At 41.3% G+C, this 25,880-nt stretch overlaps 1 protein-coding gene across 5 annotated transcripts in view; it reads right to left on the bottom strand.

The window, feature by feature from the left end:
• LOC134341158 (CUB and sushi domain-containing protein 1-like) overlaps positions 1 to 25,880 on the bottom strand; it is a 2,430,601-nt gene that overhangs the window by 418,582 nt on the left and 1,986,139 nt on the right. For all 5 annotated transcript variants that reach the window (XM_063038952.1, XM_063038962.1, XM_063038968.1 and 2 more), the window contains 4 exons: positions 25,224 to 25,362; positions 23,360 to 23,547; positions 21,732 to 21,926; positions 15,787 to 15,903 (listed from right to left, as the gene is read on the bottom strand). In XM_063038952.1, the coding sequence (XP_062895022.1) occupies positions 15,787 to 15,903; positions 21,732 to 21,926; positions 23,360 to 23,547; positions 25,224 to 25,362 (639 nt within the window). The remainder of the gene's footprint in view (positions 1 to 15,786; positions 15,904 to 21,731; positions 21,927 to 23,359; positions 23,548 to 25,223; positions 25,363 to 25,880) is intronic.

The following is a 25,880-nucleotide window of genomic DNA, read 5'->3' as shown; positions in this document are numbered from 1 at the left end:
CCTGCACCATAGCCCTCCATAACCCTCCACACATGAAACTATCCAAATTTCTCTTAAATGTTGAAACCAACCTGGCATCCAGCACTTGTGCTAGCAGCTCAATCCACACCTAACCACCATGTGATTGAATAAGTTCATCATGTTCCCTTAAATATTTCACCTTCCACCTTTAACCCATGACCTCACCCAGCCTCAGTGAAAATAGCCTACTTGCATTTAACCTATCTATATCCCACATAATTTTGTATACCTCTATCAAGACCATAAGACCATAAGACAAAGGACCAGAAGTCCAGCCCATCGCGTCTGCTCCGCCATTTTATCATGAGCTGATCCATTCTCCCATTTAGTCCCACTCCCCCGCCTTCTCACCATAACCTTTGATGCCCTGGCTACTCAGATACCTATCAATCTCTGCCTTAAATACACCCAACGACTTGGCCTCCACTGCTGCCCGTGGCAACAAATTCCATAGATTCAGCACCCTCTGGCTAAAAAATTTTTTTCGCATTTCTATTCTGAATGGGCACCCTTCAATCCTGAGGTCATGCCCTCTCGTACTAGACTCCCCCATCATGGGAAACAACTTTGACACATCCACTCGTTCCATGCCTTTCAACATTCGAAATGTTTCTATGAGGTCTCCCCTCAATCTTCTGAACTCCAAGGAATACAGTCCAAGAGCGGACAAACGGTCCTCATATGTTAACCCTCTCATTCCTGGAATCATTCTAGTGAATCTTCTCTGTACCCTCTCCAACGTCAGCACATCCTTTCTTAAATAAGGAGACCAAAACTGCCCATAGTACTCCAAGTGAGGTCTCCCCTGAATTTTCCATGTTCTAGGGATTAAAATCCTAAACTATTCAACCTTTTCCTATAACAGATCGTCAACTCCTATAAGCATCCTTGTAAATTTTCTCAGTACTCTTTCAATCTTATTTACATCTTTCCTGCAGGTAGGTGACAAAAAACTGGGCACAATACTCCACATCAGGCTTCACTAACATCTTATACAATTTCAACATAACATCTCAACTCCTGTACTCAGTACATTGAGTTATGAAGGCCAATGTGTCAAAAACATTTCTTTATGACCTTATCTACCTGTGATGCCACATTCAAGGAATTATGGATCTATATTCCTAGATCCCTTTGTTCTACCACTCACCTTAGTTCCCTACTGCTCACCATAAAAGACCTATCCTGGTTGGCCCTCCCAAAGTGCAACACCTTTCACTTGTCCAAATTAAAACCCATTTTTCTGCCCATTTATCCAGCTGGTCCAGATCGCATGGTAAACTTTGATAGTTTTCCTCATTGCCCGCTTGAATGAGCAATCCAATCTTGGCTCATCTACAAACTTGCTGATCCATTTTGCCACATTATTATCCAGATCGTGTGGGCACGTGGCCAAGTGGTTAAGGCATGGGACTAGCGGCCTGAAGGTCATGAGTTCGAGCCCCAGCCGAGGGAACGTGTTGTGTCCTTGAGCAAGGCACTTAATCACACATTGCTCTGTGACCACACTGGTGCCAAGCTGTATGGGTCCTAATGCCCTTCCCTTGGACAACATTGGTGTTGTGGAGAGGGGAGACTTGCAGCATGGGCAACTGCTGGTCTTCCATACAACCTTGCCCAGGCCTGCACCCTGGAGAGTGAAGACTTTCCAGGCGCAGATCCATGGTCTCGCAAGACTAATGGATGCCTCAAACAATCCAGATCATTGAGGTATTGTAGACGACAAACAACAATTTACAAGCACTGATCCCTGTGGTACTCCATTAGTTACAGGCCTATCATCAGAGGGGTAACCATCCACAGCCACTCTATGGTTTCTTCCACAAAGCCAACGTTTAATCTATGTTACTATCCCATCTAGAATGCTAATCGACTGAACCTTCTTGACCAACCTCCCATGCAGGACTTTGATAAGGCCTTGCTGATGTATATGGGGACAACATCTACTGTCTTGCCTTCATCAGCTCTCCTGGTAACTTCCTTGAAAAACTCTGAAAGATTGGTTAGACATGACTTACCACGTACAAAGTCATGCTGACTATCCCTAATCAGTCCCTCGATCAAAAAAACTAATATATCCAGTCCCTTAGAATATCTTCCAATAACTTTCCCATGACCAAAGGCAGGTTTTCCAGTGTATAATTTCCTGGCTTATTCTTACAGCCTTTCTTAAACAGTAAAAGAACATTAGCTATCCACTAATCCTTTTGCACCTCACCGGTGACGAAGAATGTTTTAAATATCTTTGCTATGGCCCAGCAATTTCTGCACTAGCCTCCCACAGGGTCCAAGGGAACACATTCTCGGAGAATTTATCCACTCTAATTTACCGTAAGACAGCAGGCACCTCCTCCTCTGTAATGTGTATAGGGCCCATGACCTAACTGCTGCTTTGCCTCACTGTTACAGAATCTGTGTCCATCTCCAAGTAAATATAGATACAAAATATCCATTTAAGATAGTCCCCATCTCTTCTGGCTCCACATATACATTATATCTATCTGATCTTCCAGAGGACCAGTTTTGCCCCTTGATATACATTTGCTCTTAACATATCTATAGAAGCCCTTACAATTCTGCATCACCTTGTCTCCTGGAGTAACCTCGTCTTCTTTTAGCCCTCTTGATTTTCTTTTTAAGTGCTTTCTTGTATTTATTATACTCTTTTTGTGCCTCATTTGTTCCTACCTGTGTATGCCTGCAATGTACCTTTTTTTAAAACCAGGGCCTCAATATTTCTTGTAAACCAAAGTTACCTAAACTTGTCATCTTTGCAACAGTCTGCGATCTCTCTACCAATTTGCTCCTCTAAATCCTGCTGATTATCGGGTAGTCTATATAATCCCATTATTGTGGTAATAACTTTCTTATTATTCTGATCTACCCATAAAGCCTCACTAGATGAACTCTCCAGTCTGTCCTGACTGAGTCCTTCCGTGGCATTTTCTCTGACTAGTAATGCCACCCCTCCTGCTCTACCACATCTAAAACAACAGAACCCTGGCACACTGAGCTGTCAGTCCTGCCCCTCCTGTAGCCAGATCTCATTAATGGCTACAGTCTCATAATTTCACATGGTGGTCCATGCCCAACGCTCCTCTGTCTTTCCTACAATACTTCTTTCATTGAAATATACACTGCTCAGAACATTAGTCTGAACATACTTGACCTTTTGATCCTGACTTTGTACACTTTGTAGGTTTAACAAACTAGTTTTTCACAAATATTCCACTATATTTTCTGGTGCCCTGGTTCTCTGCCCCTGCAACTTTAGTTTAAACACCTCCATGCAGCACTAGCAAACCTTCCTGCTACGGTATTCGTCCTCCTCCAGTTCAGGTGCAAACTGTCCTTCCAGTACAGGTCACACCTTTCCTGGAAAAGAGCCCAATGAAGCCCTCCCTCCTGCACCGACTTCTTAGTGATGTTTTAAACTGTATGAGCTTTCTACTTCTGTCCTTACTAGCACATAGAAACATAGAAACATAGAAAATAGGTGCAGGAGTAGGCCATTCGGCCCTTCGAGCCTGCACCGCCATTTATTATGATCATGGCTGATCATCCAACTCAGAACCCAGCCTTCCCTCCATACCCCCTGACCCCTGTAGCCACAAGGGCCATATCTAACTCCCTCTTAAACATAGCCAATGAACTGGCCTCAACAGTTTGCTGTGGCAGAGAATTCCACAGATTCACCACTCTCTGTGTGAAGAAGTTTTTCCTAATCTCGGTCCTAAAAGGCTTCCCCTCTATCCTCAAACTGTGACCCCTCGTTCTGGAAAGCACGTGGCATGGGTAACAATCCTGAGAGGTTCTGTCCTTGAACTTAGCATCTAACTCCCTGAACTCACTTTGCAGGACCTTGTCAACCATCCTCCCCATCTCATTGGTACTGATGTGGACCACCAAAGAATGCTGTGGACTTGATCTGAGATGTCCCTGACCTTAGCACCTGGGAGGCAACACACCATTAGGAATCTTGTTGTCATTCAAAGTACCTCCTTTCTGATCCCCTAACCAATGAATCCCCTATCACTACAACCTGCCTCTTCTCACCACCCCCTTCCCTTCTGAGTCACAGAACCAGACCCAGTGCTGAATACTAGGCCATTGTCTCTTTCCTCTAGAGAGTCATGCCTCCCTCTCACTCAACAGTATCTAAAGCGGTATTCTGCATTGACAGCATATCCCTTTTTCCCTTCCTGACCATTACCCAGTTACCTATGTCCTACACCTTAGGTGTAACTACCTCCCTGTATCCCTCATCTATCAACCCCTCAGCCTCCCAAATAATCTGGAGTTCACCCAGTTCCAACTCCAGCTCCTTAACATGGTCTGTTAGAAACTGCAGTTAGATGTAGGTATAGTCATCATATTGCCCCATCTGGCACCAACAATCATTTCACGGTCAAAGTCTCCTTCATCATATTTATTCCCCATTCTGATATTTGATCTGAACAACAATTGAACCTCATGACCATGTCTGCATACTTTTAAACATATATTTGTTACCACATGATTGGTTGATCAGATACTTGAATTGTCGAGCAGCTGTACAGGTGTACAAATGAAGTGGTCACCGAGTGTATGGACTGATAGAGCACATGTAGTTACAATCCAGCACATACAATCACAAAATAATATTAGCACAAATCTGTGAGTGGCATGGCCTGAAGATTAACAGGTTGACATAAAGTGGAGGAATACGTTATGTAAAACGGTATAATCCAATGTTGTTGGTACTGTAATAATAAAGCACTCTGTATTATAAATATGTGAAAAGCAATAAAAGATGAAAATAACCAGTGCAGAATGAGAGTGTACCTGTGAATTGGGGAGCACGGAAGGGGAAATGGGAAGGCAGAGCAATCAGACAGGGTGTATATGTGTTCTGAGTGGCAGCAGAACTCTTACAGCCTGGGGAAAGAAGATGTTACCCATGCCGACAGTTCAAGTTCTTATGCTGTTGTACCTTGTGCCTGGCAGCAGGAGGTGAAAGCGACTGTGGACTGATGGAGGGGGTCTTTGACAATGCCAGCGGCACTGCATAGCAACATTTTTAATATATATGCTTCCTGTGTTAGGCCTGGAGGTTCATACATACCCGGGTCCAACGAAAGAGAAGCTGTCACAGTTTATTCCTGGCAGTTAAACTTGTGAGATACAATGGTCCTACATGAAGACAGACACTGGCCCAAGGTTTCCTAAGTCTTTGCTGAACTTCAGGCACCAATTTACCCCATTTAGAACATAGAACAGTATAACACAGAACAGGCCACTCAGCATATGATGTTATGCTGACCTTTTAACCTATTCTAGGTCAAGTTCAAGTTTAATTATATTGAACCATATATGGATATTGCCAAGCATAACAGTGTTCTTCCAGGACCAAGATGCAAAACACATTACCAACAGTACCCAGCATGCTTCACATAGCACATACCACATATGATTACAATTTAAGAAAAAAATCATGTAATCACAAAGCTATAAAATAAATGTAGTCTAAGACCCTTACTGGCATGACTAGTTAGCACTGGTCCAGCTTGTTCTTCCATTGAGAAAACCACGGAGGACAGCACCAGTGGGAGAGGCAAGCCCTAACCCAGTACGTATTCCAGCTCCCATCCCATCTTGGCTTTCTTCCCCTGGGTGGCTGCAACAAGTGAATCCATGGCCTAGACCTTGTCCTTGGCACAAGCGAGGCAAAGCAGACTCACCAATGAACCAGTGAATCAGAGTTGCAGTATTCTACAATACTAATGTCCAACAGAGTCTTGCAATCACAATAAAAACATCCCAGAGAATCACTTGCTCCTTTTGCTGGATCGTGCACCATCTTGGCACAATGATACACAAGTCCAGGCAACACATAACAGCATGCAATAACTTCAGCTCCATTGCTAGCAAGCTGATGGGATAGTCCTGCAATATTTGATGTTGTTAGCATCCAGCTGTGACTTACAATCATAAAAAAAGGTATATAAGGTGAAAAAGTACATATTTGACTACACCAGGTGTGGCTGCTGTGTCTGCACACACCAGTAACTCTAAGGTCAGAATTACAAAAGTATCAGGATCCAAAAATGAAAATTACTAGTTGAATTCATTCAGCACAATGCCACAGGCCAAAGGTCTGTTCCTGTACTATAACTTTCAGTGAAAATAACAAGTGCTGTATAATAATAACGAGGGACTGGAATCCACAAATGGACAGTGCAAAACAACAAAGCAGAAAAATAGAGGAAAGTGAATTCATGGAGTGTATAAAAGATTATTATCCTTGACAGATGCACCGACAACAGTGTACTGGATGAGGCCAATACAAACAGCATCTCCATACCAATAAACCAACACAAACTTTAATAGATAGGTCATGTCATCCGGATGCCTAACTTATTTCTCCCCAAACAGATCCTTTATTCCCAGTTGAATGAAGGTCAGCTAGCCTCTGATGGGCAAAGGAAAGACTTCAAAAATAACATCAAAATCAGCCTGAAGAAATTTCACATTTCATCTAAAAACTGGGAAGATACTGCACTCAATAACTACACCTGGAGGAAATCTGTTCAAGAGGGAGCAGGACTACAGGAGATCGACCTTCATTGTGCCGCAGAGAACAAGCAGTAACTGTGGAAGGAGAGATTGAACAACCAAAAGACTCAACCACTAACCACCACCACCACCACCACTTACTCTTGGCCATATAGCACTAAAATATGTGAATCCTGATCAGCTTCTACAGCCACCTAAGGACTCAACAATGTGAAAATCAAATTCTAACAAGGACTGTTAGGATGGGAAACAGCTTCTTCCCTCAGGCTGTGAGTCTACTAAACTCTCTGCCACCACACAGGTACTGAAGCATGAATTGTTCATTTTTTAACGTGCCGTAATTGAATCTTATGCTGAATGTCAATCTTGTGGAATATATATTATTTGTAATATTGCTTTATGTATCAACTCTGAGTTATATTCACTGTATTGTGCACCTCAGTCTGGAGAAACATTGCTTTGTTTGGTGGCATACATGTATATAGTTAAATAACAATAACCTCGAACTTGTGCAGTAGACAACCCCTTATAGGACATCATATTCAACTTGAGTGATTGCACTACTACTATTATCATAAGGCAGAGATAACTACTATATGTTTAGCAATCAGTAAGAGAGAAGGTAATTTTAGATCAAGTATTGTTCAATGAGAAGAAATAAATTACTACCCAAGCAGTAAAGCTGGTCAACGCCTCCACCCATGAACATACCTCGCCACATCCTCCACCACTACTTTATCATTTCCAGTCAGATTCTCCTTATGTACAGACACTCCTGTGCCTAGCATCACTTTATGGGCATACAATCAATTGATGTATATTAGCTATCTTAAGTATTTATATTTCTTGTGCTTATTTTTATTACGGTGTCCTTTATCTTACTATGGTTTTTTGTGCTGCATTCAGATCCAGAGAAACAGTTACTTTGTTCTCCTTTACACTCATGTGGTGGAAATGACACTAAACAATCTTAAATCTTGACTCTTGTTAAGGGACCTTTAGGGAAGACTACTGACAGTAGGAAAAATCAAAACATATTTACTTCAATCTAGTAGCAGATTATCTGAGCAGAGCAAACTGTAAAAGGCATGGGGCATAAAATGGCCATGGTGGAAAATAAATCGACCATAAGAAGGTTCAGCAGAAAACAAATAGCTGACTTTTAAATAATTAAGACATTATTTATAGCAAATATGTCTATATCCCTTTGAATGTACAAACCCCAGCAGGAGAATGGATATAGCTGTGTCAAACAAGAGAAGTTAAATCACAAACAAGGGAAAATCTTCAGATGCTGGAAATCCAGAGCAACACAAACAAAATGCTGGAGGAACTCAACAGGTTAGGCAGTATCGAGAGAGATGAATGAAGAAACAATATTTCGGACTGAGACCCTTCATCGGAAGTGGAAAGGATGGGAAAAGAAGCCAAAATGAAAAGGTGGACGGGAGGGGAAGGGGTACCAGCTGGAAGGTGATAGGTGAAGCTGAGGGGAAGATGGTGGATTGGAGAAGGGGGAAGTGACCCTTTACCTTTTCCACTTATCACCTCCCAGCTTCCCACTTCATTTCCCTCCCCCCCAACAACACACCTTCCTTAGATTAGCTTTAGTTGTCAGATGTACATAAATACATCAAAACATACAGTAAAATGCATTGTTTGTGTCTCCTTCACCATGTTTGTGGTGCTAATATAGCATGCCCACAACCCAACATAGCATGTCCACAACTTGCTAACCCTAACTGTATGTTTTTGGAATGTACAAAGAAACCTTCACAGTCACAGGGAGAATATACAAACTCCTTACAGTCAACTGTGTGAATTGCACTCCGATCTTACAGCTGCCACTGTAATAGCATTAGGCTAACTACTATGATACTGTACCATTCCGTGTAGTGCACCATACAGTACATGGCTTTCTTTTGTGACAATTCTTGAACTTTCCATATGTCATGCAAAATTTCCTTATGAATGTTTGCAAACTCCTTCAAACAATTACCATTCCCAAAGATATGGGAAGAAAATGTATTTTAATTTACATGTTTGCTAATCAAATCAGTTACTAAAGATTTTTATCACGTCTGGTATTTGCTACATCACAGATGCATTTTACCTTAAATATCAGAAAGCACCTGTGAGAAATAAGCATTCTGATCTCCCCTTGCAAAGGAATTTCATTGTTCAGTCACAGCTTGAATAGTCCCTCAGATCTGTTTGTCTTGCCACTCTGAAGAATAGTCATTCCATTTTCAAACTAAACGTAGCAATGGGAGTCTGTGTTCCCATCAGATATTCCCAGTAATGGTCTGTTTTTTGGGTTGCAAGGTTAGCTGCCTCTTTGAAGATTCAAGGTTGTTTAATGTTTATTTCCAGTACACACATGTAAAGGAGAGCAAACTCTGGATTCGGTGCAGCACAGAGCAAAAACACAATAAGAAAAAGAACACGATAAAAATAATGAACATAATAAATAAAATTACATCTGATAACTGATAAACTCAGATTGATTGTACGTCCATAAGGTGAAGCTAGGGACGGGAGTATCTGTAGTTAAGCTGACTGACAAGAATTGATAAAGTTGGGGATGTGGAAGATGGGTTAGTGGATGGGGCTGTTGATCAGCCTTATAGCTTGGGGACAGTAACTGTTTATTGAGTCTGGTGATCCTGGTGTGGATGCTACATGGCCTCCTCCCTGATGGGAGTAGGACCAACAGTCCATGACCAGCGTGAGTGGGATCCTTCATGATGTTACTAGCCCTTTTCTGGCACCTTTCTGTATATATGTCCAACATATATGTTATGTATATATGTTGGGGATGAGCCCCACCACTTTGAAAGGAATGTAGACTGAGCTATTCTTACTTTAGATCATAGGTTCTGCAAAAGGTTTCTCAAGTTCCTGCACAAATCATCTTCTGTTCCAGTTTGGTAGTAGGTAGCAGAGGAGACACAACAGACCACAGATGCTGGATGTGATTGAGATCAATATATTAACACTATTTGAATAATTCTTTGACAGATATATGGATAGGTAGTGTTTAGAGGGACATTAGCCACAAACACAAACACAGGACTCTCTGCAGATACTAGAAATTCAGAATAGTACACGTGAAGTACTGGAGGAGATCAGCAGGTGAAGCAGCATCTATAAAGAGGAACAAGTAGTTGGCATTTCAGGCTGGGCCTCTTCGTCAGGACTGGAAAGGAAGGAAGAAGAAGCCAGGAGAAGAAGGAAGGAGTTCAAGCTGGTAGGTGAGATGCTGATCTTGGTTGGCAAGGACTAGTTGGCTGGTTTCTGTGCCGAATGATTGACTCGATAATCAAAATATGCTAGAGATACTTAACTGGTCAAATGATAAAGTCAAATCCAAAGTAAATTTATTGAAGTATGTATATATCATTATATACTAACTTGAGATTGATTTTCTTGCAGGTACTTACAGGAAATTAAAGAAATACAACATTTATAAAAAAAATTTATCGAACAACCAATGTGCAAAAAAAGGACAAATTTTGAAAATAGAAAATAAATAATACTGAAAAAATGAGTTGTAGAGTCCTTGACAGTGAGTGTACAGGAGGTGAATCAGTTCAGAGTTGGACACTGAAGTTATCCACACCAGTTCAGGAAACCAATGGTTGTAGTCTAAGGAAATAAAATGTACATATTTGGGCAGTATAACATTTGGCACAGACTAGTTGGGCTGAAGGGCCTGCTTCTTTGCTGTAGAACTCTTTGACTCTATGACTCTGTTTTAGGGTGGCGATCTTTCTTTGAAACTTGGAATATTCAGAAATGAAATAAGGCTTAATCTGCAGAAAAGGGGACCAGAGTGGAAAACAGAAAAGTCTGTAATTAAGTGAATACATGGACAAATAAACAACAGAGAAGATGGCCATGCCAGACACAGACAGGAGTAAAGATGTGTTTATATATGGTGGAAGGAGGAGGCAAACAAAGTCTGAAATACTTGGAAAGTAGAAAGAGAAAAAAATGGAATGCTGAAAAAGAAATACAGATTTCCTTTTTAATAAAAACTCTGATATTGAGACGGTTCAGATTGAGATAGAAAACTAAAGTGGTAGACTCATCTCTTTGATCTGATTGGATGGTTTCTAGACAGAAGTCACCCACTTTGTAGACACAAGAGACTGCAGTTGCTGAAAAGGATAAGGGTAGCTTTACTTCGGACAAATGTAAGATCGGGGATCAATTTCCACTGCTGTCTGTAAGAAGTCTGTATATACATCCTACAACCACATAGGTTTCCTCACATTTACAAAGGCGTAAGGTTTAGGGTTAGTATGTTGAGGGCAAGCTATGTTGATGCCAGAAGCATGGCAATGCTTGTGAGATTACCTCTACATATCCTCAAAGCAAGCAATGTGTTTCGCTGTATGTTTTGATGTTTCAATGTATGTGTGACAAAAAAAAACAAGTGTAATTTTCAAAGAGCTGAAGCATGCATAAAAGGAGTTGGAGGAAGTCAGCGGGTCAGGCAACATCTGGGAAATAAATAGCCAGCCCAGCTGAAGATCTCAAACTGACTGTCCATTTCCCTCTATAAATGCTGCCTGACCCGCTGAGTTCCTCCAGCCCCTTTGAGGGTCACCCAAACCATGTTTGGTTACCTTAGTTTGATGGTTATCCCAGCCAGAAAGACGTTACACTGCCCGTGTCAGTGAATTGAGAGCACAAGTGAATTACTATTTTGATTTTTCAAGTTTACAATGTTCTTTAAGTGTCATTGGGAATTAGACACTTGTGGTTCTAGACTCATCCACTATTGGAAACATCAAAATATTTATTTTAATTCAAAATCATAAAAATACTTGGCTATTGTGCTGCATGATTTTACTATTTCAGCTATTCTAGGGAAACCATGGCTCGCAAGAAGCTGATTAGAGATATAGAGTCTTAGAGAAGTACAGCATAGAAACAGGCCCTTTGGGTCATCCAGTCCATGCCAAAACCATTTAAACTGCCGACTCCCATCAACCTATTATCCATGTACTGTTCTTAAATGTTGAAATCGAGCTCGCGTGCACCACTTGTGCTGGTAATTCATTCCACTCTCTCACGACCTTCTGTGTGAAGAAGTTTCCCCTCATGTTCCCCTTAAGCTTCTCATCTTTCATCCTTAAGCCATGACCTCTGGTTGTAGTTCCACCCAACCTCAGTGAAAAAAGACTGCTTGCACTTAGCCTATATATTTGCCTTCTAGTATTGTATACCTCTATCAAATCCCCTCTCAATCTTCTACATTCTAAAGAATACAGTCCTAATTTATTCAATCTTTCCTTAAAACTCAGTTCCTCCAGACCCAGCAACATCTTTGTAAATTCTCTCTGCACGCTTTCAATCTTGTTCACATCTGTCCTATAGGAATGTGACCAAAACTGCCCACAGTACTCCGTATTAGGCTTCGCCACGTCTTATACAGCTTCAGCAGAACATCGTAGCACTTGCATTCAGTACTTGGGTTTATGAAGGCTAATGTGCCAAAGCTTTCCTTACGACGCCATCTACCTGTGACACCACTTTCAACAAATTATGGACCTGTGTTGCCAGATCCCTTTGTTCTACTCCACTCCTCAGTGTCCCACCTTTCACAGTGTAAGACCTACCTTGGTTGTTCCTACCAAAGTGCAAAGCCATTCTCTTGTCTACATTAAATCCCATCTGCCATTTTTAGCCCATTTTTCCAGCTGATGGAGATCTTTCTGTAAGCCATGTTAACCTTCCTCACTGTCCACTACACCCCCAATCTTGGTGTCATCTGCAAATTTGATGATCCAGTTGATGACATTACTTTTCAGATCATTGATATAGATGACAAACAACAAAGGACTCTGAAATACTCCCTGCAGCACACCACTAGTCACAGGCCTCCACTCAGAGAGGCAACCCTCTTCTACTACTCGCTGGCTTCTCCCAGAAAAGCAATGTCTAATCCAATCTACTACTTCATCCTGAATGCCAAACAATTGAACCTGCTTGACCAGCCTCCCATGTGGGATATTGTCAAATGCCTTACTAATGTCCATGTAACATCCACTGCCTTCCCTTCAGGCACTTTCCTAGTAACTTCTTCAAAAAACTCTACAAGATTAGTTAGACATGATCTATCATGCACGAAGACATGCTGACTATCATCAGTCGATAGCTATCCAAATATGTAGTTATATATCCTTCCCTTGAAATACCTTCTGATAACTTTCCCAAAACTGATGTCAGACTCACTAGCCTATAATTTCTTGGTTTCTGTTTAGAGCCTTTTTGAACAATGGAACAATACTGGCCATCATCCGATCCTCTGGTACCTCTCCTGTCGCTAAAGGTCGTTTTAATTATCTCTGCTAGGGACCCGGCAATTTCTGCACTTGCCTCCCGCAGGGTCCAAGGGATACCTTGTCAGACCCTGGGAATTTATCCACCTGATTTTCCTTGGGGTGGCAAACACCTCCTCTTCTGTAAGGCCTACAGCGTCTATGAAGTTGATGCAGCTTCTCTGTGTCCATCTCTCAAGTAAATACACATGCAAAGGTAGCATTTGAGATCTTCCCCATCTGTTTTGGCTCCACATTTGGATTACTATTCTGGTCTTCAAGAGGGCGAATTTTGTCCTTTGCAATCCTCTTGCTCTTAACATGTTTGAAGATTCCCTTAGGATTCTCCTTCACCTTATCTGCTAGAGCAACTTCATGAACATGACAGAAAATCCTTAATGTCAGTCCACTATCAGTATCAGTATGAATACTTCAAGGGTAGGCATCAACACCAGAAGTGCAGTTTCACCAGAATGATACCAAGAGTTAAGAGAGTCAAAGCACAAAGGGTGAGCCCAATAAGCTTACATTTTAAGAGAATAAGGAGAACCTGAAATGTTTGAAAAGGATCATTAGTGTTGCATTGGGATGTAGAATAGTGATTGTCCCTGTAGTTTAACTTTCCTATGCTTGCTTATATTTTTAGTATAGTCACCTATATACATGTAATTCAGTTATATGCATGTACATATTCATCTATATACATGTAGTTCAGTGAATTTTCAGGAATTGTTTTTTTTGTATTCTTCCTGAAAATTGTTCGTTTTCTGTGGCAGGTGTCATGTTACACAAATTTGAGTATTTTGAAGGTCAATTGTTGTCACTGGGATTTTTGTTATCATAGTCTGAGTATGAGACAACCATGACTCAGAGCTCAGAGACCTCAGCCTTGACCCTGCCTTGTGCAGCTGCATCCTGGACTTCCTGTCAGATTGTCAGCAGGTTGTAAGAGAGGGCTCCCTCACCTCCAACCTTCTGATTCTCAATACAGGAGCCCCTCAGGGCTGTGTGCTGAGTCCCCTCCTTTACTCCCTGTGTACCCATGACTGCGTCGCCACCCACAGCTCCAATCTGCTAATTAAATTTGCCGACAACATTACATTGATTGGCCTTATCTCAAACAATAATGAGGTGGCCTACAGGGAAGAAGTCATCTTTCTGACACAGAGGTGTCAAAAAGAGAACCTCTCCTGCAATGTCACAAAACAAAAGGGTTGGTTGTGGATTAGAGGAGAAATGGAGATTAGCTAACCCCTATTGACGTCAATGGATTTGGGGTTGAGATGGTAAACAGCTTCAAGTTCCTCAGCATCCACATCACCAAGGACCTCACGTGGCCTGTACACAGCAGCTGCGTGGTGAAAAGGGCACAACAGCACCTCTTTCACCACAGACGGTTGAGGAATTTTGGTATGGGTTCGCAAATCCCAAGAACTTTCCACAGGGGCACAATTGAAAGCATCCTGACTGGCTGCATCACTGCCTGATATGGGAACTGTACCTCCCTTAATCGCAGGACTCTGCAGAGAGTGGTGCGGACAACCCAGTGCATCTGTACTTGTGAACTTCCCATGATTCAGGATGTTTACAAGGACAGGTGTGTAAAAAGGCCCATTAGGATCACAGGGGACCCAAGTCATCCCAACCACAATCTATTCCAGCTGCTACCATCCTGGAAGCGGTACCTCAGCATAAAAGCCAGGACCAACAGGCTCCGAGATAGCTTCTTCCACCAGGCCAATAGACTGATAAACTCACGTTGATTTGAGCATACTCTATATTACAATGACTGTTCTATTTATTATAAATTATTATAAATTACTATGATTGCACAAAGCACATTTAGATAGAGACTTAACATAAAGATCTTTACTCCTCATGTACATGAAGGATGTAAGAAATAAAGTCAATTATTTTCAATTCCTTTTCCCTTTGTCTTCGCTTCATTCTCTCGGTGCCTCTTTCTTGTTCACTTTCCACTTTTGTAACACTTAATAAATCAGCCATAAACAACAAATAAGAATTAATGTCTCATTCTTGATTTTGGAAGAACTTTTGGATTGCAAAATCATCAGGATCCAGCAATGGAATAAAGGAGATGAAGAAACTACACTCAGTGGCCACTTGATTAGGTAAATATCTAATCAGGCAATCATGTGGCAGCAACTCAATGCATAAAAACATGCAGGCATGATCAAGAGGATCAGTGGTTCAGACCAAATGTCAGAATGGGGAAGAAATGTGATCTAATTAACCTAAAGGCTGGTTTGAGTATCTCAGAAATTACTGATCAACAGGGATTTTCACATACAACAGTCTCTAGCGTTAACAGAGAGGTGCAAAAAAAAACACCCAGTGAGTGGCAGTTCTGTGGGTGAAAATGCCTTGTTAATAAGAGAGGTCAGAGGAGAATGGCCGGACTGGATCAAGCTGACCGGAAGGTAACAGTAATTCAAATAACCACATGTTACAATGTTGGTGTGCAGAAGAGTCTCTATGAATGCACAACACATTGAACATTGAAGTGGATGGGCTATCACAACAGAATGCCATAAGCATACACTCTGGTTATTTTAATAGCTATAGGAGATACATATTAACGTGGCCACGGAGCGTAGAACAAAATTACTCTACGTTGTATTATTACTGCCGTGTTTAAAAAGTATAAACATTGTCCAAGACGATTGAAACATATATTGAAGAAGATCTGCTGCATTGAATAAAGATCATTGAATATCTCACAGCTACTGCTCTATGTGATTCAGCAGAGCAACATGCAGTAATTCAAAATAATGTGTCAGTTTAAGTACAATTTTGCTCAAAATTAGTAAATTATCAACGATTCAGATACCCAAACGGATCAGCAGCACAAACTCACCGAATTCCTTTGGCACTGTAATGGAGTACAAACAGGTCTGTCCGCTTGAATAATTGCGAGGGTAATTTGGTGAGAGAACCACTCCTTGAGATCCAGTGTGCTGTCCTCCACACGGAGCTGAAAAAGGGAAGAGACAGGGCTCTTGGACACTGACTGGCAGACATGTGATGCGACTGAGCAGAATTATTTTTAACCATTTTTAACGTTATTCATTATAAGAAATTATTTACAAGAATAAACCATACAATGCCTTTTTATCCTTACATTCATAGACAATGCATTAAGTAGAGTTCTATTACGTTCTGTAAAACCAACACCACTGTTACCACTCATTTGGCCCCCTGGGGTCGTACATTACTACAATATTTGAGGGGCTTCCTCATCCAACATGGCCCCTCCCTCTCCAGTAGCGGAAGAAACCAATACCATGGTCCTTCCCCACTGAGCCCTTGTGGTGGCTGTACCGAGCTTCAGTGTGTCTCTCAGCATGTACTCTTGCAGCCTGGAACATTCCAGTTGCCAGCGTTAGACTACAGGTATCTCAATGTGCTGAATGATCAAGGTTTTGGGCAGACCAAAGGGTTTCTTTCACTGAGTTGATGACCTGCCACCAACACACCAGAGGATGCAGACACGGTTTGTCAGGACACTGTCTCTATTAAATGGCATGTGCTGTAACAAAAGGTGGAATAAACGGATTGTTTTCTCTGGAGTAGCAGAGGTTGAGGGGAGACCTCACAGAGATTATGAGATTTTGAGAGGCATTGATAGCGTAGACAGAGTATCTTCTTCCCAGGGTTAAAATGTCTAATACCAGAGGGTATGCATTTAAGTTGAGAGGGGGTAATTTTAAAAGAAGTGTGAGGGGCAAATATTTTACACAGGGAGTGGTGGATGCCTAATGCCCTACCTGGGGTGGTGGTAGATGCAGGTACATTGGGAACTTTTGAGAGATGTTTAGATAGGCACATGAATATGAGGAAAATAGAGTGATATGGACATTGTGTAGACACAATCAATTAGTTTAGTTAGGAATTTGTTACTTATTTAATTGGACAACACAACATTGTAGGCTGGAGAGCCTGTCCCTGTTCTGTACTGTTCTATGTTTGTTTGATGTTCTTCTCTACGTGTGTCCCTGGGAAAGCCCGTAGATCAGTGAGTCTTCTCTCACACAGCTGTCTGGGACACATGCCCTTAGATCTTCCTCCACACCCACTACACAAATACACAGCCCACAAAGAGGTGAGCAGTCATCTCACACCAAACGGAAACAATTTATTACAATCAAAATAAACATTTTTCATTATAAAAGATATTTACAGGAACAAACTATGCAATGTCTTTTCATTCTTACAGTCGTAGTCAACGCGTTAAATGATACTTTATTATATTCCTTGAAATCAATAGGACCCGTCCTGTGGCCCCCTGGAGTGGTATACTACTACAATAATCGGGGGGCTTCCTCACTCAGTCCAGTCCCCCCATCGCCAGTTATGGTCTTCACCCACCGAGGAGAATATGTTTCTTAATCAAAAACAAACTTTATTTAGAAACATGCCCCACACTGCTCATGTTGCTAAGCATTTGGAGAACATTTGAACCTCACAGTGGATCACATAACCTGGGCTGGTGCTCCTTACTAAACATAAGAGATTCTGTGGATGCTAGAAATCTGTGGGTAGCTCCACACTTGTCAGTACTCTAATAAGCAAGGCACTCTAATGGAGTTAAATCAACAATTGACGAGGAAGTGTTAAATTATGTAGATTAGTGTCAGTTCTTGCATGGGCACCGAAGGGTGTGTTTCACCAGTGAAACTCCTGTTATTCAGCTGAATTGTTGAACCAAAGTTCAATGTAAATTTGTTCTTGAAGTATGCATTTGTTACCATATTCTACCCTGATATTCACTTCTTTCAGGCACTTACCCGAAAAATAGAAATACAATAATATTTTACAAGAAAAAAAATACCTAAACAGACAAAGACTGACAACAACCAAAGTGCAAATGAAGACAAACTGTCCAAATAAAAATAATACTGAGAAGATGAGTTTTAAAGTGTCCTTGAAAGTGAGTCTGTAGGTTGTAGAATCAGCCGAGTGTTGTGGTGAGTGAAGTCATCTATGCTACTCAGGAGCCTGATGAATGAAGGGTAATAACTGTTCCAAAATCTGGTGTTATGGGACCTAAGGCTTTCATATCTCAGTGCCTAATGGCAGTAGTGAGATGAGAGCATGATCTGAAAGGTAGGGGTCCTTGAAGATGAAAGAGGTAAAGGGCTAATTAGATGAGCAACACATGCAAAATGCTGGAGGAACTCAGCAGGTTATGCTGAGCAGGAAAGTTATGCTGCAACTGTATAGGGTACTGGTGAGGCTGCCTTTGGGGGCGGAACAGAGGAGGTTCAACAGGTTGATTCCAGAGATGAGGGGTTTAGACTATGAGGAGAGATTGAGTCGCTTGGGACTGTACTCGCTGGAATGCAGAAGACTGAGAGGAGATCTTATAGAAACATATAAAATTATGAAAGGGGTAGTTGAGATTGAGGAAGGAAAGTTGTTTCCATTGGTAGGTGAGACTAGAGCTAAGGGACATAGCTTCAAAATTCAGGGGAGTTAATTTCGGGCAGAGATGAGAAGGAACTGCTTTGCCAAAGAGTGTTGAATCTGTGGAATTCTCTGTCCAATGAAGTTAAACAGCATATTAGACTCGAGTGATCACACTACTACTTCTGCTATCAACATTATGCCTCTCATGATGGCTGAATGGCCCATTATGTTGGCTAAAGTATGGGAATGAAGGACACAAACTGTTCTAGTACAAGTTCTTAATTTGAGGATGTTCTATAAAGAAATGTCAGAAATTGGGATGTAAAGGTCACTCACAAATAGCAGTCATTCATAGAACTATTTAACATACTTTTTACAGGGTTTAAAATTATACTCAAATGTCAGAAATGAGGTGTCTGCAATTACAAATTACATTCAAACGAATGAAAAGACTTTATAGACAGTTTGAATGAAAATTCTGTCTTCACCTCAATATTTGCATTCTAATTGGCAGTAAGTGCAGGTGATATTAAAAAAGTTATGTCTGAACCTGAAAATAATTTTCATCCATCAAATAAAGAGTTGAAATTTCAGGAAAAATTAAGGTCCACTGTGGACAGTACCCAGCCCACCACCAGGATAATTTTGCCAATCAGGATGAGAAGTTCCATGAAGCTACAGAAGAAAATACGAGTTCTTCAACAGAAAACTAACTACTGTACTGCAGATGTACAGAGAAAAAGATTATTATTTTCATAGACCCAGAATTATGCACATTAATTACTTCTTTCTAGTCTCAAGTTTTCAATGGTGTTTTTTTTATTTCTCCTAAGATTGTTTTTTGTTTAGTCACTAAAGTTTCTGACTACACTGTTCTCTTATCATATTGGGAAGGTGGGGAGAAGCTTGGACAAAGAAAGATCCCAAAATGGGTAAAGGAGAAAATGATGAGTCAATTTTTTTTTGGATGTTAAAGATTGATCAGAATATTGGGAAGTTTTCCTTTTAATTTGACATACACAGATGGGGTAATTTATCCTCCATTAAAAATCATACTGTCACCAATGTTCAGTGAGGCTTCAAGGCAAAAATCTGCACTATACATTAGCAGTATTCTTTTTATTTTTTGAAGGATCGCTCTCCACTGAAACTGCCACATTCACAACAGTTCATTTCCCTCCATAGATACGGCCTGACCTGCTGAGGTCCTCCAGCACTTTATTTTATTTAGAGATACAGCACGTAACTGGCCTTTCTGGCCCAATGAGCCACACTACCCAGCAACCCACCAATTAACCCTAGCATAATCACAGAACAATTTACAATAACAAATTAACCAGTTCATCTTTGGGACTGTGTGAGAAAACCAGAGCATTTGGAGGAATCCCACACGCACTTGGGGGAAGAACATAGAGACTTCCTTACAGAAGACACCAGAATTGAACCCTGAATTCCAGTGCCTTGATCTGTAATAGCATCCAGCTAACCACCACACTAACTAGCTTGACATCCTGAAAGACACCACATTTTTTATTTTAAGACACAGCGTGATAACAGACCCTTACAGCCGAACGAGCTCATGCCACCCAAATGAACAACTAACCTACTAATTGGTAAGTTTTGGAATGTGGGAAAAATCCGGAGCACCTGGAGGAAACCCATGTGGTCACGGGGAGAACAAACAAACTCCTTACAGACAGCGGTGGGAATTGAACCTGGGCCGCTGGAATACACAGCATTACACTAATCACTATGCCACCATGCTGCCCCTACATTGTGTGTGTTGATCGTGTTTTTTTTGTGACTTTAGAAACAACTAGAACCGAAGTTTATGGCAGGTCAATGGGAATAGCAGTTCAGCACAGACAAGGTGGGACCAAAGGCCTGGTTGTGTACTATAGTATTCTACAGCTTATGCCAACAGTTACACAGAGTTCAGAATTAAGTGCCACTGCCAGCACAACGCTATTACAGCTCTTGGCATTCTGAGTTCAGTCACAGCACCATCTCCCTTGAACTACATGGGTTTTATCCGGTTGCTCCTGTTTCCTCCCACAGTCCAAAGACACACTAGTTAAATATTTTCCCACCTGGGGTCCAAGGACCCTGCGGTTAATGGTAGAGGTCCATGGCATAAAAAAGGTTGCGAACCCCTGGGTTAGTAGGTTAATTGGTCATTGTAAATTGTCCTATGATGGCTAGGTAGGGTTAAGTTGGTGGATTGGTAGGCAGTGCAACTCTTTGGGCCAGAAGGGCCTGCTGCATACTGTATCTCCAAATAAATAAGGTATTGAGGAGCAACGGCAAATTTATACTGCTGTCGACTGACACTGCATCAGAAAGGCTTACTTCATGGTGAAGAGATAAAAAGTTCAAGATCATTGTTGATTGCATTTCTCCATAATTAGCCTCCTAAAATGGCAAAGTTTAACATGACACCTTGAACTTCAATACATGTGTTTTGAAATTCTGGTCATTGAACATGAATAGAAAGCAGTCTCATTGCTGATGCTTTGTGTACAAAGAATATTGTTAACAATATAATTTATGGGTCTGCCATGACAGTTAACATTTACTTTATGCAAATTTACAGCATATAATTCCCCTCACCCCTTTTCGATAAAAACATTAGAAGTAGGTGTAGTCTTGAACACTATTCACTTCGCCATTCAATCCACATTTGCCTTCCTTGCCTTTGATTTCAAAATTTAATGGATCTCAATCCTGAATAAAGCTAACAAGAGAGCAGACACAACATTTTAGAGTAGAATAGAGCAAGAATTTTTAACAAATATAAAATGCTGGGGGAATTCAGAGGGTCAGGTAGCATCTGAGGAGAGGAATAAACAGTCAACGTTTCAGGCTGAAACCATTCATCAGTCCTAATCAAGGGTTTTGTTCTAAAACATTGACAGTCCTGATGAGGGGTCATGACCCAAAAAGCCAACTGCTTATTCCTCTCCTTAGAAATTGATTCATTTCTCCCCTCCCTTTGTCTAATGATTCACTGTCCTCTCCTATCAGATTCCTTCTTCTTCAACCCTCATCTCTTTCCCCTGTCTGCTCCCAGCCTCTTCCTTCATTCCCCACCTCATACCCTCCTACCTTCCCCGTCAGCTGGTCTCACGTTTCGCCAGCCAGCTTGTACTCCATCCCCTCCCCATCTCCTTATTCTGGCTTTTTCCTCCTTCCTTTCCAGTCCTGATAAAGGGTCTCAGCCCGAAATATCAACTGTTAATTCCTCTCCATTGATGCTGCCTGACTTCTGAGTTCCTCCAGCATTTTGTGTGTGTTGCTCAATATTTCCACTAGCTGCAGTATCTCCTGTGTTTATCATTTTTGAGACTGTTGCCTTCTTCCTCCACTGAACTGAAAGTGATACTTTTGTGTTACCTTTGCAGGAAGGAAGAGCCCTGTTCCAGACTGGCTTTCCTTCACTCCCGATGACACATGTGATGGTAGCCGAGTTTGCCAATTTATAGCCGTCATCGCACCGATAGGTGACACTGGAGCTGAGTTTGAAATCCATGCCAATCCGTGTGCCGTTCATTATATTCCCTGGGTCAAAACAAGCTTCCCGTGGTTTCTCTACAATAAAAAAAGACAATGCATTTATGATCAGGAAATAGCGAGAATGCTGTGAAACACTGCAACCCCACTGTGAATTCTGGCTAATGGTGTGATGGATGTTCAGGGTCCGTGAGGTTTATTGTTAACCTCAGTGTTTTCATACAGCAGCATGACCTTTCCAAAGTGTCAGGGCTGATTGTGACAAAGTTAAACTTTTAACTAATATTCCTTGCTCAGCTTCTTAGTTTAAACAAGAAAGCAATGAGGTCTTCTAAGCCCTTAATTAATCGACGCAAGACCATGGGGCCTGAATCAACTTCTTTATTTGCTGGAAGCATCTCCACCATGGTAGAGAGGAGGACCCACCATTTAAATAAAGTGTATTGGCAGTTGGATCTCACCAAAGAAGACTAGATATGCAGATAATGTCAACTAGTATCAAAATACTATAAATGTAAGAAAGCATTGGAGATCGTTAGGAATAACAAGGAGAGTATCAGTGTACAATTCATAATGGAACTAAACTAATCCCTTTTCCCTAAACAAGGTCCCTATCTCTCCTTAAGCACATTCATGTATCCTTCTAAATTTGCACTGGAATGGGGATATCCTAATGAAAGGTCAACCGGTCATCTTAATTCCGTTTATCCCTCTCCACAGAAGCTACCTGACATGCCATTGATTTGCGGATTTGCAGTCATCTGCATTATTGCAGGTTTCCAGAATCTGCTGTGTTTTATATCCAAAGATTAGTTTTATCTTTTTTTTTAAAGATAGATTAAAGACTAGCTTTAGTTGTCACATGTAAATCAGAACATGCAGTGAAATGCATCCTTTGTGTCAATGGCCGACACAGTCTGAGGATATGCAGGGGGCAGCCCGCAGGTACTACCATGCTTCCAGTGTCAACATAGCATGATCACAATTTACTAATCCTAACATCTTCGGCTTGTGAATGGAAACCAAAGCATCTGGACGAAGCTCATATGGTCATAGGAAGAGCATACCAAAGTGTTTCTGGAACTGTAAAAATAGCAGTGAGTAATATCAATTCTAGAGCCTTAAAAAATGAGGTAGTATTCATGGATTTATTGTCCTTTCAGAAATTTGATGGCGGAGGGGAGGAACAGTTTCTTCCTCTCTGCCATCAGATTTCTAAATGGATAATGAATCCAAGGACACTACCTCACTTCTTTCTCCTCTCTTTTCGCACTACTTATTTAATATAATTTTTCATATATACTTATTGTAATTTATAGTTTTTTTTATTATATATTGCGATGTACTGATGAGGCAAAATAACAAATTTCAAGGCATATGCCAATGATATTAAAACTGATTCTGCTGTTGTACCTGCCATTTGATAAGAGGAATTAAAAGAGAGGTTTTCATCAACAAAGTGTACTACGTTGCAGCATTGAACAATATACAGACACTGAGGAAAGTGGCACCTTTATACTCAATAGCAAATCCCGTCATGCTGACAGATGCATCGCTACGAAATGCCAAGAAAAGACTGTTGCCACTACTTTCAATTCTTTCAGGTGATTGCGATCCTTGGAAGCTGCCAATTAACGGGCTGTTGGAATCTTCCCCTTCATAAATGTGAAGAAAATCATAGCTGGGCTCCATGTGGAAACTACAACAAAATGAAAATGGTCAGAAATGTGTGATGTAGAAATAGAGATGCACAAGACTTTAGATTCTGAGATCCTGAACAAAACACACAAACACTGCTGGAAGAACTCAGCAGATCAAGTAGCATATATGAAGGCCGAGGGATGATCGATTTTTGTTGAGAAACTGCAGGGTCTCAATCTGTAATGTCAACCATCCCAAAATGAGATTTATTATCACTGACAAATGATGCAAAATTTGTTGTTTTGCAGCTACAGTGCTGTGCAAAACATAAAAGTCTACAAGTTACAAAAACGAGTAAATAGTCGAATAATGAGTTATGGGGAAAGGTTGAATAGATTAGGACTTACATTCTCTACAGCATAGAAGATTGAGGGAGATTTGATAGGGGTATACAAAATTATGAGGGGTATAGGTAGGGTAAAGGTAAACAAGCCTTCCAATTGAGGTTAATTGGTCACAGAAGAGCTAGGTTAAGGGTGAAATTTGAAATGTTCAAGGGGAACCTGAGGAGGAACTTCACCACTTCTTCACTCAGAGGGAGGTGAGAGGATGGAAAGAGCTGCCAGCAGAAGTGGTGGATGTGGGTTCCTTTTCAACATTTAAGAGAAATTTGGATAGGTACTGTACACTGATGTGAGGGGTATGGAGGGCTATATCTAGGTACAGATTGATCAGACTAGGATTATTAGATTGGCATGTACTACATGGGCTGAAAGGCATATTTCTGTGTTTTATCCAAGAAATAATGACATTGTGTTTGTGGACCATCAGAAATTTGATGGTCTTCACTGATGCTGCTTGATCTGCTGAGCAGTTTGCATCATAGCAATGAAGAAATGTAGCCCATGCTGAATGTAAGGATTTTAACCATTTTCTTCTTGGACCACTCTGCACAACCCTAACCACTACCTCAGTATGGCAACACCATGACCACTTCATGTGAAAGTGGACCTTAATAATACTTTAAATGTATTCTTTCTTCTAAAAACTATGCATAATTTATTCTTTTCTTTAATTTTAGGGATTTAGCATGGTAACCTGCCCTTCTAGCCCAGTGAGCCTGTGCCATATAATTACACTCATGTGACTACCAACCTGTATATCTTTGGACTGTAGGAAGAAGCCAGAGCACCCAGAGGAAACCTGCTTGGTCACAGGGAAAACGTAGAACCACCTTACAGAAAGGGGCAGGAATTTAACTCTGTTCACTGGGACTGCAATAGTTAACCACGATGCTACTGTACCACTCGTACATTTAAGTTTTTCTTGTGAATGTTGCTTATCTAATGTTACGTGCCTGTGATGCTGCTGAGAGTAAGATTTTCATTACACCTGTGTGTACATATACTCATGAATATGACAATACACTTGAATTTGACTTTGATTGCAGCGTGGTAGTGCAGCGGTTAGCATAATGCTATTACAGTGCTGGCTCGAGTGTTCAATTCCCACTGTTGTCTCTAAGCAGTTTTGTACATTCTCTCCGTGCCCAGGTGCTCCAGTTTGCTCCCACGTTTGAAAGGTGTACTGGTTAGTACATTAACTGGTCACATGGGTGTAACTGGATGACGTGGGTTCGTGGGCCAGTTTGGCCTGTTATCGTGCTGTATTTCTAAAATTAAAAAAAAGAAAAAGCAGTAGGTAACTGAAAACTGTGATTTTCTGGAATCTTACCTTTTAAAGATGAGTGCAATGACGTAGTCCGGACTAACTTTAATTGTCCAGTCACATTCTTTCCCATGAGGATAAGGCTGAGGGTAGTTGGGTGATAAAATGACACCCATGGGGCCTGTCATGTTCCCGCCACAGGCAGCTGTAGAAACAAGAGGAAAAAATGCACCAAAAAAATCAATGGACCTCTTTACAATTACATGAAAAAAGCCGCGCATGGCATGAATAAACATGGGAGATTCTGCAGATGCTGGAAATCCAGAGTTACACACACAAAAATGCTGGAGAAACTCAGTAGGTCAGGCTGCCTCTATAGAAATAAATAAACAGTCGACATTTCAAGCCAAGACCCTTCATCAGCATTGGAAAAGAAGGAGGATGACTCCAGAATAAGGTGGTGGTAGGGGAAGGAGGACAAACTTAGAAGGTGATAAGTGAAACCATGTGGTTGGGGGAGGGAGGATGAAGTAAGAAGCTGGGAGGCAATAGGTGGAGAAGGCAAGGGGCTAGAGAGGAAGGAATCTGGTAGGAGAGGAGAGTGGACCTTGGGAGAAAGGGAAGGAGGAAGGGCACTAGGGAAGGTGATAGGCAGGTGAAGAGAAGAGCTAAGAAGCCAGAGTGGGGAACAGAAGAGGGAAGGGAGGGAAAATATCCCGGAAA

This window comes from Mobula hypostoma, chromosome 2, assembly GCF_963921235.1.
Source record: "Mobula hypostoma chromosome 2, sMobHyp1.1, whole genome shotgun sequence".
Lineage (NCBI taxonomy): Eukaryota > Metazoa > Chordata > Chondrichthyes > Myliobatiformes > Myliobatidae > Mobula > Mobula hypostoma.
The sequence above is the reverse complement of the archived record's forward strand: the minus strand, read 5'-3'. Positions and strand labels throughout refer to the sequence as shown.